The sequence below is a fragment of the Miniopterus natalensis genome, chromosome 12 (genome assembly GCF_054644295.1).
Source record: "Miniopterus natalensis isolate mMinNat1 chromosome 12, mMinNat1.hap1, whole genome shotgun sequence".
Lineage (NCBI taxonomy): Eukaryota > Metazoa > Chordata > Mammalia > Chiroptera > Miniopteridae > Miniopterus > Miniopterus natalensis.
In genome coordinates this window covers 9,438,857-9,453,520 of record NC_142092.1, presented here as the reverse complement: position 1 = coordinate 9,453,520, position 14,664 = coordinate 9,438,857, and the positions used below count along the sequence as shown (strand labels likewise).

The 14,664-nt window shown below is 45.2% G+C and overlaps 1 protein-coding gene across 1 annotated transcript in view; it reads left to right on the top strand.

Annotated features, from left to right (window-relative positions):
* Positions 1–14,664, top strand: part of AOPEP (aminopeptidase O (putative)) — a 296,713-nt gene that overhangs the window by 214,341 nt on the left and 67,708 nt on the right. Inside the window, exons 12-13 of the mRNA XM_087822613.1 lie at positions 5,122–5,184; positions 5,515–5,589. Coding sequence (XP_087678739.1) covers positions 5,122–5,184; positions 5,515–5,589 — 138 coding nt within the window. The remainder of the gene's footprint in view (positions 1–5,121; positions 5,185–5,514; positions 5,590–14,664) is intronic.

The following is a 14,664-nucleotide window of genomic DNA, read 5'->3' as shown; positions in this document are numbered from 1 at the left end:
TAAACATTGTGATGGGCTTTATGGGGCTGTTTCTTATAATGCACCTCAATAAAGGTTGATGGCTTCTTACCAGGATGCACTGCGCTAAAAGGAATGTCAAAGAGCGCCAGCGGGGACGCAGCCAGCGCCAGCTGCGTGGGACTCTCCTGACCCAAGGGGCTCTCTGGTAGGAGTCTGGGCATCAGGAAAATCTGCCAGCCTCCTGACAACTGATGTGTGTGGGGAATGGGGGCCCTGTGAGCCATGTAGGTGTGTTTTCCTCTAGGGAGCCGATAGCTGACAGCTGAGGCTTCATCAGATTGGGGGGGTGGGTATCAAGAAATGGAAGAGCCATTCTTCCCCTGGCAAGCTCTGTAAAAGGCTCCCAGCAACGGGGACTTCAGGGTCATGGCTGCTGAGAGGCAGAGGTTCTGTCAGCCAGGTCACTGCAGAGCAAACGTGGGATGGGCTTCCTTTTTAGAAAACCAGGCTTTATAAGGACTTCCACTAAGAGGTGCATTTGGCAGGGCCAAGTCCTCCTCAGAAAGACATCCGGCGTGTATTTGAACACAGAGGCAACATGGGCAATAATACACATTATATATTATTTTTCTAAAATCAATGCGCAAGCTATCATAAAGGAATGTTACATTAAAAATGACAGAGCCAAATTTAAAGACATAAGCATTTGATAACTTGGCCTCTAATCCTTGCTTGTTATTACTTGCAACTTAAACTAAACTTGATTTTATTTCCAGACATGTGTAGACTCTTTTTTGTTGTTGTTGTTAATCCCCACCCAAGGATATTTTTTTCCACTGATTTTTTAGAGAGAGTGGGAGGGAGGGAGGGAGGGAGGGGGGGAGAGAGAAACACTGATGTGAGACACACATCGACTGGTTGCCTCCGTCATGAGCCCCGACTGGGACCCAGCGACTGAACCCGCGACCCGCGACCCTTCGGACTGAGGGCTGGCACTCTAACCACTGAGCGACACCTGCCAGGGCTAGACTCTGACTTTTTAATTCACCCTGAAGATATGTTGGCTACAGAACCCTCTAAGGCCAGCCAAAGCTTTCGGGACCTGTCTACCTTGTTTGGTATGAAAAGATTTCTTGACTCCTTATAGTGGACAGTTTTCCCTCTGCCGTGCCCAGGGGAGTGCCTGTCACTCGAGGTGGTTTGGCCTGAGGAAGGGCTCCCTCGTCTGCCCTTCCAGCCTTGTCTGCCCTTCCAGCCTTCAGCTGGCTAGGAAGGCGAGCTGCTGCCTGCCTCCGGCGCTCCCTCCTCTCCACGCGCAGCACCATCCGCGCCAGCAACGGGGAATGGCTGTCACTGTCATTTTCCAGGGAAAGGATTCGTTCCTTCTCTACCAGGACAAATCAGAAGGAAGCAGAAGAACAGGTTTTCCCTCCAAAAGTGACCTCCAGCCGCTAGGCCGAGGACCGCTCCGCTCCGTGGTAAAGCAGTGGCATTCCCCCAGCCTCCGAACTGTCCTCGGCCATTGTGAGCTGCTAGGGCGAGAACGTCTTAGAGCCACTTCCTCTCAAAACCCGCATCTCTACTGGAGGAAGCATTTTTAAAGATATAATTCAAATAGAAAACATCTGTTTTTGAAAGATAACTTTAAAGCGCTTTCAGCACGTTCTCAGAGATAGTTATTAGCGAATCCATCCCCAGCTACAGAATTCCAAATTTAAAAAGTCACCCTCCTCCAGCTTCTCCGCACCCCACCTTCACTGGGATCAGCCCGTGAAGAAACGGAGATTTAGGTGACAAAAGGAGAAATGTATTGAGGTTATATTGAACACAATCAACAAGGATTAATATTTTCCAGTGCCATGCAACAGGTTAATATTTCATTCTAGATTAAATTCAGCTCCTAGCACCATTTTGTATTATAATTTTAGTGGTTAATATATGAGGGAATTAGGAACCTTTATTTCTCATTTCTTTTTATTTAAAAGAGAAAGAGAGAGATCATTTTAGAAGTAACCTGGCGATGTAACTGATGTCCCATGGTGTCTCTTAAAAAAATGCACAATTCTATGCTTTTTACAAATTAAGGTATTTTAGTGGAGAAACAAGCGGGAGTTAATTAGAAAGATCTTCATCTTAGGACTCCCCTCCTTGAAATTTTATATGCTTTTCAGTCATTCCTTCCTTTATCGTTACATTCAGTTACTCAACATATTTATTTCTTGAGCATCTATTGCAAGGCAGTATTTTTAGTGACTGGACAAAAATCCAGAACAAAAGACAGGATCTCTTTCTTCCTGGACCTTGAAGTCTAGATGGGAAAGTGGACATTCAATAAATTAATTTTAAAATAGGTATAATAGAACTGTACAGCACAAAGAGTGAACCCTAGTGTAAACTCTGGACTTCAGTTAATAATAGTGTATCAAATGTACCTCAGTCGTAACAAATGCCCCACAGGAACGCAAGATGTTAGTAATAAGGGAAACTGTGTTATGTTGGCATATGGGAACTCTGTGCCTTCTGTGTAAATTTTTCTACTATAAAAACTAAAGTCTCTTAATTAAAAATTAAAAATTGCAAATAGCTATAAAAGATAAGCACTTCATAGGAAATAAACAGGATGCTATTAGAAAGAGTAGTGGGGTGACCCAGTTTGGATGCGGGCATGAGGAAGGACCTTTCTGGAGCAGCACTGCGTAAGGCCAGAACCAGAGGGCGAGTCGGGGCCGCCAGGCGAGGAAGAGAGGGAACCGTTTTCCATAGAGCAGAGCGGTATCATTTCAACCACCTTTGTAAATATTGTTCACGTTCTTCTGTGGAGGATGTATTGTGGGGGTGCGGGTGGGGAGGCAGGAGTGCAAAGGGAACAAAATTAGGAGGCAATTAAAATGGACCACAATTTTCCCAACCCACCCAGAGTATTAGGGGAGCAGAGTGACAGTGGTGTGTTTCCTTGGCTCGGCTTATGCCGGAAACTTTTTCTGCATGAGCCGCGTGTTAGGAAAAAAGGAGACCATCCGTGGCAGCAAGATGGGGTTCCTAGGTCTCAATTCCTAAGGTCTTTCCAGTGGCTCCAGGGGATTTATAGAGTGAGGAACAGGTATGTGTGTGTGTGTGAGTGTGTGTGTGTGTGTGTGTGTGAGAGAGAGAGAGAGAGAGAGAGAGAGAGAGAGAGAGAGAGAGAGGGAGGACAACCAGATGAGAAATATAAGGAAGAAAAAGCCTTCAAGTATTAACTACTCAGCAGTAACAACAGATTTTCCTTCATAGAAGGCTGTATAAGATTTAATTTGCAATAGTTATCTTTATTTCTGCTACTGGATTGTCAGAAGCTATTTTGGTTTTGTTTCTTGAAAGACTACATGTTTTTAAATTGTTGATAAATCAACAAAGAGGACAATTAAGAAAGGTCGATTTGGGCCGGGCACCGTTTTAGTACATCAATAGTGAACTGTTCCTATCGAGTTCTTAGGGATGGTGAGTTCCCAAGGAAAACAACTCCAGTGGGTACATGTCAGCCTGTGATAGATTTCTATTGATTCTGGAACTGTTGTTAGTAGCATGGGAGCTTAAATAGTTGAAAATTTTATTTCCATGTAAAATTAAGTAGCTCTGCAATTATATAATCTGCTTCTTTTGTAAGTTTCACCTGCCTGTTGCAAGGCATAAACTATTTTCATGCATTTCTTTTACCGGAGAAAATTTGAATATGATAGTTATACATTATATATAAGGACATTTGATAACACTGAAAAATCTTTAGCAAATGAGTATACATTTCATAGCACTTAGCTAATACGGATACAGAATGGTTACTATTTCCATATAACTGTATAGTTTTTGGTTTTTTGGATTTCTGGAAACACAAACATTGGGTCAAGAGTCCCCCATCTGACCAGACCTGTTGTTTATTTTAGGAAGTAAGAGTGCACCATCAATGTAATTTTAAGTACTTCAGTTGTGAATACGGGATGAAGCGGTAAAATGAAGTTTTCCACTGTGATGTCTCCATTAAGCAGCTCCTCTTTGTGTAAAATAGTCCACGGCAAAGTTGCTTCTATTTAAAGTAGTGAGTTTGATCTTGGCTTTGATCTAAAGCTTTTGATCTTGAAAGGATGGAGCAGCAATAAAGAGAGGGCAAAGCCGACCTTCTTTAAAGAAACGCGATAAAGTTAAAGGGGTGGTCAGGGTCCGCAAACGCGCGCCCCGCTCCTCTCCCCGGCGCTCGCCCCGGCCGGCCCGCTTCCGACGCGACGCGAAGAAGGCCCTTGGGGGTCGGCGGGGACAACCTGGGGCGTGGTACATTTTTATAAACGAAATGCAAGCCTTTCCCCCAATCCTGAAGACAGGTCGTCCACCTTTTAAGTTCTCCCCACTCGCCTAGCGGGTTCGGGGGCAGGGCGAGCGCGGCGCGGGCTCTGCGCGGTACGGGCGCGCGGCGCGCGGGGAGCGCCCGGTCTTTTCCGTGCTCTGCTGCCCGGGGAGGTCACCTGCCGCCGCCCCGAGCCCGTAGGCGCCACTGGAGAACGCCTGCCTAAAGGCGTGTAATGCATTCCCGGAGAAAACTCCCTTAGGAAAGTTCCTTCCCCTCCGAGGCCGTCTGGGCACTTAGGGTTCTGACCGGAGCAGCGAGCTGAGCCTGGCCGCGGGCCGAGGGCGCTCCGCGTGCTCGCGGGCGGGCGGCACCTCGGCTCCGGAGGGGCCTGCGCCCGCGGGGGGGCTGGAAAGGTGAGGCGAGCGCGCCCCGAGGGGTCCGCGCGCGGGAGGGCGCGGGCGCGCGGGCGCAGGCCAGTCCCCGGGGGCACCAAGGATGTTCTCCGAGAACAATAACATCGCCGGGCGCCGGCGGGGCGGGGGCGACCTGCGGGGAGCGCGGCGCGGCGCCTATACCTTTAAGGCAGGCCCCGCCCCGCCCAGCGCCCGCCCGCCGCCCGCGCCGCCGCTCGGGCCCCGCGCGCTCGCCGCACGCTCTGCGCCTTCGGGGTTGCGGGCCCCGAGCGCCCGCTTCTCTGCGCCGGCAGGGCCGGGCGGCGGCGCCCCGGCGGCCACTCGCGCCTCCCGCGGGCGAGGTTCAGGGTCAGCGCGCCGAGGTGGCGGGGCGCAAGGGAGGGAGGGAGGGGGCGACTGGGGGGTAAACTTGACTGTCCCCTTCCCCCGCAGCCGCTGCTGACGGAGCGCCAGGCCGGGGCGGAGTGCGGGCTCGCGCGGCAAGTGGGCGCAGAGGTGAGTGCGGGCGGCGCGGCCCCTGCGCTGCCCTCCGTCCCCGGCGGCGGGTCCCCGCCGCGTCCCCTCCGCGGAGCCCCGGCGGGAAGGCTGGCCCTGGCGCGGGGGCTCCGGCGCGGGAGCGGCGACCGGGGCCGAGGCGGGCGGCAGCGGCCGGCGAAGGTCACGGCCTGGGCGCGCCGCAGCCCCGCGCCCGCCCGACGCCAGGCCGCCGCGCCCGCGCCCGCGGCTCCCGGGGAGGCTGCGCGGCGGGCCGTCGAGCGCTTCCCACGCCGAGGGGCCCTGCGCGCCCGCGGTCCTGTTGAAGATGCTCTGGTTTTTGAACTTCAGGTCTTGAAATGGAATCGAGTGAACCGGAGACCCCGAAAACGGAAACGCAGGGCGACCGAAGAAGTGTTTGAAAAGGTAGGGGTCCCCGAAGAGAGGGCGCGGGGTGGGGTTCTTGGTAAATTTCCCCGTGTGCCCTGAGGACGGGGCACAACAATAGAGGAGCGTTTTGTAAGTTTACGTTAGATTTGCAGTGGCCTGAATTGCCGCGACGGTTCCGTAAAGGTCTTGGCCGGTAATCCTCGTGCTTAGCAACGTGCTGCGCCCTCGCGAAGTAAGAGTGGCGGGATGGAGACTGGGTTCAGGATCCCTGACAGCCCCGCGTGAGTGGGTCCCTCCCCGTACGGGCCGGTGGTACTCCTGTGGCAGTGCTCAGCACCCCTGAAGAAGGGGGAATGCCACCCACGGGACTGGGTTTCTCAGTTTGGTTGTGACGGACGCAGTAGCACGCTCCCTCCTTTAGGCTTTGGAGTCATCTCAAAAAATGGAGAGAGAAGCTGAAAAAAGTGGATTACTTTTGTAAAGCAAACAAGACGTTTTTCTGAATTTAGAATTCCAGTGTTACTTTGCAGAAGTTTGGACTGCCCATTTTCCCCAGAAATTGTGTTAAGTTAAAGCTTGACGCGTTATTGTAATAAATATTGTGGAATAAGGTAAGTAGCCTGTTGTTTTCTAAGTGACTTTTATTGAAAACTCAAAAATGAATAATGTTACAGCAGATAGGGTTTTTGTGGCTTTTAAAAATTATTCTATGTACTGTTTTTTGATTCTTGATAGCACCAAGGGATTAAAATAGCGGTGTGTTGTTTTTCTGCTGCTAGAATGTATGATGAATCACTCCTCATTCTGAAGCCAAATTCTTGCTGATAGCATTGCTGCCAACTTCTGTGATGTGTTGCCTTAGTATGGGCATTGCAGCGTCCGAGAATGTGCACAAAGCACATCAGAATGAAGGTGATACTGAAGCTCCAGAGTGCATTTAAGGACAAAGGGCGGCTTCTCAAAGAATTGGGAGAGGACCCGGCCTAGGAGTATAGTCATCTGTAGCTAGACCTTCAGTGTGTGAAAAGGGACACCCCAGCCTTTCCCTTTCTAAATGAAAAAGAGTCATACGTGTCACTCCATTTAAACAGTAATAGCAAAAGTTGTCATTTTGAACAGACTTGAGGTTTCTGACCATAGCTCAGCATGTTGCGGTTGGCTGTGTTTGTTTAACTTTCACGGTCTAGGTGTTTTTGAGAATGTTCGTGAGTTGATGAAGTAGATCATAAAATGTCCAAAGGAGGAAAAAGAATTGCAGTTTGTTTAGTATTTAAAAAGGTATTTTCTAGCTATTATTTTTTAAACCAAAAATAAGATTACCCAAGCACACAAGTATCATACATAAAAGGAAGGGGAAGCCATTACCTTTGTGGATTGCTAGGTGCCATCCCTACCACAATCTGAGCTTGAGGTAACCATATCTGTGACACCCATAACCTGACGGCTGCCTTCTGAGAACGAGAAGCGGGTGGGGGGAGACTGAGGAATTTTCCTCCCAAGAAAAGGAGTTCTTCCCTGAGCCTTCCCCTTGAGAGAGGGTATTGTGTTAGCTCTTATGGGGAGAATTACACGTTTGCCTTTTCTCCTCAGAAAATGTGGGTAGGAGTCTTACAAAGGATATAAAAATGAAGTAGGTTGGGATCAACATGCTGAACTCCTTTCAAGGAATGAAGCTTAAAGCTGACTAGCTTTGAAGGTGGAGGTGGCGAGAAGATGGGTACTTTCAAAGTTGTGTCAGAAAATAATTATGGGTGTCTCCAGTCTCTCTTCCCGACTCTGTGCAGCAGCTGAGCCCCTTGCCCACTGTTTGCCTCTGCCATGCCTAGGAGAGGGTTTGGAACTTGCTGAGGCAAAGCGTGCAACATTTTCAAGGTCAAAGGGAGGGAGTGCAATCAGCAACCAGGAGCCTTAGACCAAGTTCCGAAAGACGCAGAAGCTGTCCTGCCGAGGTGCGGCCCGATTGCCCCAGAGTCTATTCCAAAATACAGGTGGAATTCTGTGTGCAAAGAGCAGTCAAACCGAGGTCATGTGTTAACCTTTTGCTAGGATTTGAACCTGTTATTAGTAGGAATCTAGGTAGTTAACTTACTGTTGAGTTTAGTAAGTTTTTTTAAGTGTCTGCCATGCCACAGGTGAAGTAGATGAGCCCGTTTCTTTTTCCTGCACCTGCTGTATTTTTCTACTGCATGAAAGCTGATCTTTTCTGCGGTACTCATTTTATATTACTGTAAGATAAGAGCCTGGCTCGGAGTCCTTTCTGGTAGGTGTGCATTTTAAATCTAGCAGTTCTCTTTGTTTGCCTGCTTTGTTTCTTTGCCCTGTGTCTCCCTCACGCTGCCCTTTCTTCCATCCCCTGGCCTCTGTTCCCATCCTCAGGTCTCGCACAGGACTCAGCCTCGCTGAGTGAACTTGGTTAACTAGTCTGTGTTGAGCTCTGCTAGGGCCATAACGTTTTCCCTCTGACATTTGCCGACTTGTGGAGAGCAGTCTTCTGACCTGCTGGAGGAAGGAACACCTCAGTGGTGCAAGGCCAGGGTCCGGGCCTGGCACGGGGCGACAGATTACATGTGAAGAATGCAGGCGATCTACGGAGACACTGCTGTCCTCCTAAAGGAGGCCGCTGAGTGGAGCACAGCCCGATGCAGCTTGAAATGCTGTACTGGTTGAGCTTCTCAGTGAACTCAGAAGGGGAAGCAAAACAAAGTTGCCCTGTGCTCGGCTGCGGGTTAAAATAATGAATAATGAAATAAAGTAAACTGGGCGAGTGAGAGGGCCACCCAGAGAAGGAATTGAAAATGCTGTGGCCTTTTCCTGGTCTGTTGTGCTGTTGTGTCATCCCTACCCTCCCCAGCACCCGTAGCTCTCCAGTCTCTACGGGTGGCACAGATTTTCATGTCTTATTTTTCTGAAGATACAGCATTCCTTTATGCATCTTCTGTCGTCTTTGACATTTATTTCCACTTTATTTCATCATATTTTAGTGTTTTTCCACTGGCGTAACTGATTCCTTTATACTGTTTTTTGTTTCCTTCATTTTAAATGACACACCTCACTTGTTTTACTTCTGGTCCTTGGGTACTTTCTCCTTACATTCTGATATTCTTCCTTTTTCATTATTTTGAGTTCCTTTTCTTTAGTTTGAACAATTTGTGTAACAGAAAGGCAAGCAGGGGAGCATGAACAACTGCACAAAGAACAGGGTGAGTGGCTTAGCCTGTTCTGCAAGGGCCGGCTGACACTGGGGATTGCAGCAGCGAGTGGTATGATGTGTGCTTTGAAAAATAATGTTAACAGGTTTTACTAAATGGCTATTAGTTTTGGAAGAAAAACCCACACTTTTTTTTTCTATTTGTATCTTGGACTGATTCAAAGATAATACAAATTATCTGTCACATTCAAAGGTTAAGGAATAATATTATGTGTTTTTAACAAATATATCCATGTAAAATAACAAAGTTTTAAGTAATTCTTTGATCAGTAGTCTAAGGATTAGGGATAACTAGAATAATATTTTAGAAATTGTATATTTGAGGAAAATATATGAATTGCATATATTTCCTTTAGAGGAAGAAAATTCCAATTTTCAGATTCAGAAGAAGCACCCTTCCTACTTTACATATCTCTGACAATATATGGGGAACAAATTTTAAAATACTCATTTGCGGTTATCAGTAAGAATATATGATGATGGCAGAAATATTCATCGATACACTGTTAAAACATTGAAATTGAACAGTATTAAGGTTGTCTATTGTTATTAACAAGCGTCCTTTATGTGTGTGTGTGTTGGAACTGAGTGGTCCTGGCGAAGGTGAGGTTGTCTGGCCTCGGTTACAATTGGTCATAAAGAACTCTAGGTGCAAGTGGTTTCCAGTGAAAGCACCCTTTAAGGTCACCTTAATTATTTTCTGCCAGAATCTGAAAAACAATGCTCTTGAGCAGAAAATTGCGTAAAATTTGGTGAAATTTTCCTTGATCTATGTAGTAAAACATAAACATCTAGAAAGTGGGTTGTGAAAAAGTGTTTTTTGGAGTATTTACTGACCACTTCAGTTGGAGCAAAATGACACATTCTGTTTTCTGAGTCTTAGAGAAAAAAAATAAAAAAATGCTGGAACTATTTTCTTTGTGATAATATCCTTCCTAAATTCTGAAGCTTTGTCACTTGACTTTTATTCCATTTGTTCTTTTCACACACTTGATTCTGAACTGCAATAAGTGATAGTATGAATAGTAATTCACAGAAGATTTTTAAAACTGTATTCAAAACCCAGCTTGGTTTATGCATTTTACCACATTTACTGCTTTTTTAAAAATTATATACATTCTAAGAGAATGTTTTTATTACAATTCTAATATTGAAATACTTAATATGATAAAGGTAGGTGCAAATTTTAAACTGTTTAACAAAGTGCTTTACTGCTGTTTGCCTTTTGTGGCAAAGGTGTGTTTTATATTTGGTTTATGATTTCTGGAGAACAATATTTAAGACTAATAAAAATTATCTGGCTTTTTCTTGACCCCATAATAGCAGACAGCAACTGTGTTAGGCTTGACTCCTGAGCCATCAGGCCGGAAAGCTTGACAAAGTGGCACAGGGTGAATTCAGGGAGTGCTGAACCTCTCCCTTGGCTTAAAGGAAATGCCCTGCGGTTAGCAGAGTGGCGGGCATGGGCAGCCACTCTTTTCCAACGCAGGCAGCCTTTCCCAGGCACTGGTGCCCTTGCCTCTTCTGGAAAGTGCTCTTGCCTGTGAGAATTCATAACTAGTCTACATTTATATAGCCGTAATCTCTTACAAAAGCTTCATTGATACTTGATCTCCATAGAAAAGCTTTATGGATTCTACTGAGTCACAGCTCTGGAGGCACCAGCCGCCCTCCGTATCTGAGAGTGGCTTTGTGTCCTGGGTTGTACTGATTGTGCCTTCCGATGACAACTTACTTGAGTGATGGGGAGAGGCAGAGTAATTTATTAAAAGTAATTGCAAAGAAACCAAACAAAAGGAGTAATTATAGTGCTGTTAATATGCAATTTGTTATTTTCTCGAAATATTTGGAACTTGGTCTTATGAGTAGGTCTTCGTTTTTTCCTTGTAAATCCCTAACAGATAAATAATTTATTAAACTCTGTACCCAGGTCTCAAGTTAGATCCGGTTTCACAAGATCTTGGCTCCCCCCCCCCCACCCTCTTTTTAAAGCTGGACCAGGGAAGAATTTGCTGATAAAATGTGTTTTTGGTAGCCTCAGGAAGGAAGTCTGATCTGTATAATTTTAGACCATTAAATTTTCATCTGTTCTGTAGATTGATTATTATTATATTTTTTAAAGAATCTGCAGTTAAGAAAAAGGTATTCTGAGAAATCTGAGTGTACTCAAATTCCTTCCCATTTTCAACTAGCATAACAGGGATATTAAAGGGTAGTCATCCACTTACCTTCACACACTTATTTACATATTTTAAAAAGAACTATTCATATAATAATAGCTGACTTGTCATGTGTCGAGCACTGTGCTGCTAAGTGCTTTCCATGTATCAGCTCATGTAAATGTACATTAAAGTCGTGTCACAAACCAGCATCGTGATCCAAGGATGTTGTAGACTGAGGCAAACACTTTAGGAAAGTAGGTGAGGCACAAACAAATCCAATAATGGCTGCAGAAGAGAATGCTTTGGGCAAGATGTAAAAATCCTTTTTCACCCCAATTATTGATAGCCCTAGACCACCAGTGTTAAGCACACATTTCTAAATTAGGAAAATCCCAACCGGCATGTATTTTGAAAGCGCTTAAAAGTGTGCAGGTAATTATACTATTGTTGATTTTAGCAGTTTGATGCCAGCAGCCATCAACTCTTCTATGCCATGGAAGATGAAAGGCAGTTTAATACAAAGCATGAGTTTGGATGGAAAAGGGAGGCAGGCAGAGGGAAATTTTGTGATTTTTTTTTTTTTTTTTTTTTTAGTTTTATAGGAAGCATTAGTTACGTCCCTGTGACAGAATGCTTTGCTTGGCAATCATTCTCATCTTAGGCATTTTAATGAGCTGCGTCTTGTGCCTGGTATCGTATGGCACTAATAAGATGCATTATTTTACTAGCACCTACTGGTGTGGCTGTAGTTTAGGACCTGTCATTGTTTCCATTAATCTTTTTTAGGAGGCTGACACTACCATGTATCTTTAAGTCCAGCAACATGTATTTCATTGATATTTCCAGGTGTCTGCACACAGGAAAAATGACACTCGGGCCTCGGGTCACCAGTCCTTGGAAAAGAACCTGATCACATGCGGCCTTGATAAATATTTGTTGAATGAATTAGGCGAATGAATCCCCAAAATGACGTTTATCTTACAGAGTCATACCTGGCTATTGCATTTAAGAAACTGTAATGTTCAGGGTTTTGTTTAATTATTTTGTTCTTTAAGGGCAGGCTGCATAGAGCTTGCCTGGCTTTGTTGTGGGTCGTCTTTCTCATTGCTTCTGTAAAGAGAGCTCTCAGGGCCGGGAAGACTTGACTCTGGGCCAGCCCTGCCACGTCCTGTGTGCTCCGTGAGTTTTTTTACTTGAACTTTTGCTTTCATCTGAAAGTCCTTTTATTTAATAGGCCAGTTAAGCCAATTTACATTAATTATAAAATTAATGTTTGGCCTTGATTCTTTCATATAGTTTTGTGCTGTATTTTTCCTCTTGTCCCTTTTTTTCTTTTTTAGAAAGGCTTGTATTTTTGTTCTAATGATTATTCTGACATAACACATTTTTGCCTCTCTTGTCCACTTTTTCCCCTCTCTGTGTATTGATCCCCAGCTGTGAGAAATAGTGAAATTAGATATTAACCTTTTCTTGCCCTTTATCCTTTAACTGGTATCATGTGACTTGAAATACTGTCATTTTTCTTCTAGATAAACATTTTCAACAGGGAGCAAGTTTATTATATTTCTCGTATATTCTTCCTGTTTCCCTCCTCCCGCTTTGTGGTAGCTGTACTATATTATGGTGTCAGAACGTGTAGACGTTGTGTGCTATCCTGAATCTTTTATAAAATCACTTAGTTTTAATTCTGCAAGTGAATCTATATTTAATGTTCATCATCCGCCCTTTATTGATCTCTGGCCATTGTGGGGTTTTGAAGCTAGTTCTGTAGGAGTCTCAGGAAGAGCTTGGGGCAGCTTTATTTCCTGAGTCTGCAGTTTTATAACTTTGTGCTCTTTATAGGTGGAGGTCAGTTCAACTAGACATAAAATCCTTGGCTCGTGTTTTCTTTAATTAATGTTGATCCATTATCTTGCGTAAAGTCTGATGCCAGTCTCATTTCTTTCCCTCACAGTGACCTGGTCTCTTCTCCTCCTGCCCAGATTTTGTTCATTAAATTCCAAAATTTTTTGCTCTAATAGGTCTCACCGCAGGTCAGTTTTCCTAGTTGTCATTTGGCTTTTGAGCTTTATTTTCCTCATTTGTAAGATGAGGTGAATGATAACTTGCGAAGTGTTTTAAATATATTTTATTTTCCTGTTGTTAGGAACTTGAAAGTTTGTGGGCCGTAAGACTTGAGTTGGCTTTGTATTTGTGAGAAATCTGAGTGGACTCTGACGTTTTTGTGCCCGGCAACAGATATTCGCTGAGGGTGCGTGGGGTCAGCCGGGGGGAGCTGCTGGCCCGGAGCGGCGCGCTGCAGCGTATCGCGCGGACACCCCGTCTCGCCTCCGCTCCCCTCGCGCTCTTGCCCGTCAGCGGGCTTCCCGTCGTGTGCTGCTTCCATGACCGTCGTCTGTATGTGCGTGGAACAGTCCACAGAAAGAGGTTAAAGGACTCATTTTTCAGATCATGAGAGCCGGAAACCCGAGTCAGTCTAATCAGCGCACATGTTTGCTTGGGTTTGCTGCGCACGAGGCCTGTGTAGGAGCCGCTGGAAAACACCGAGAAACAGGAGACGTGCCTGGCCATGGAGGGGAAACACACAACACATCACAGATCATTCACAAAACATGTGATGAATAAATTCAAACCAGTGCGGCACGGACTACGGACATGCGTATGTGGCGCCTGTCACCTGGGGCTACCCTGCCCTGGTGTTTCCGTGCGTGGGCCTTGTTTTGATAAAGCAGCCTTTAAGCTCGCAGGCTGGACGTGACGGTGGGGAATTGGGTAATTGAATCAACCGAGTCCATTTTAATGCTTTTACCTGATTTGTAAGCACAGATAGGGGTTTGATTGATGTACATATAAATAGTGTTAGTGTCTTTATTTGAATCTGTGATTTTTAAAAATAAATTCATCCATGTTTTGCAAGTAAAGCTGGAACCCATCATAGAGGTTCTGCTGACGCTTATGAATTACCATGGTTTGGAAACCCAAGGCTAGAAATGTAAGACTGCCTATAATTCTGTATACCGCGTTCCTTATTAAATTCTGTATTTATTTAAACAATTTATTTACTAATCTCCTTGCATATTCACAACATACAAAACCCTCAGTAAGGAGTAGAGGGTGCAAAGATGGAATGGTAAATGGCCCTCAAAGAGTTTACAGTTGAGAAGTAAAAAACTCTAAGGAGTAGAAAATAGGATTGAATGAAACCTGTGTGAGAGATACAGTGGGTATATGTACAAAGCAGCTTGTATCTCTGTAAGGAAAGGAAGTCCTCTCCCTCACAGCCGTCTGCACTGTCCACAGCCTTGTCTAGGCTGATAGCAGGAGGCGTGTGTGTTTCAGTTCATTCAACTTGTGTTACTTTGTAGAATCGAGGATGCCATGATTTCTGTTTTTAAAATTCAGATTGACTTCATGAGAACATCCTGAAACTGCAGTCAGTATTTCTCTTGGGCTTGCTAATATGAAATCAGAGGGTTGCAGCAAATTTTTAGGCTCCCTCTGAGCTTGGGGACATAGCCTTTCAATATATTTCTTACTCTTATTTTCCCCCCTTTTATTTGCTTTGTTTTGGTGTGGGGTTTTTGTGTTGTTTTCCTTCACTCTAAACTTTAGGTTTCAAGGCAGTATGAGAAATGAGAATATTATAGGATTAAGGGCAGTGATTTAAAGTTCCAGAGCTCTTCAGAGTTTCTCTCTCTTGTGGTGGTTGGATGTTGTGTTGTGTCATTCAGAAAGCATCCC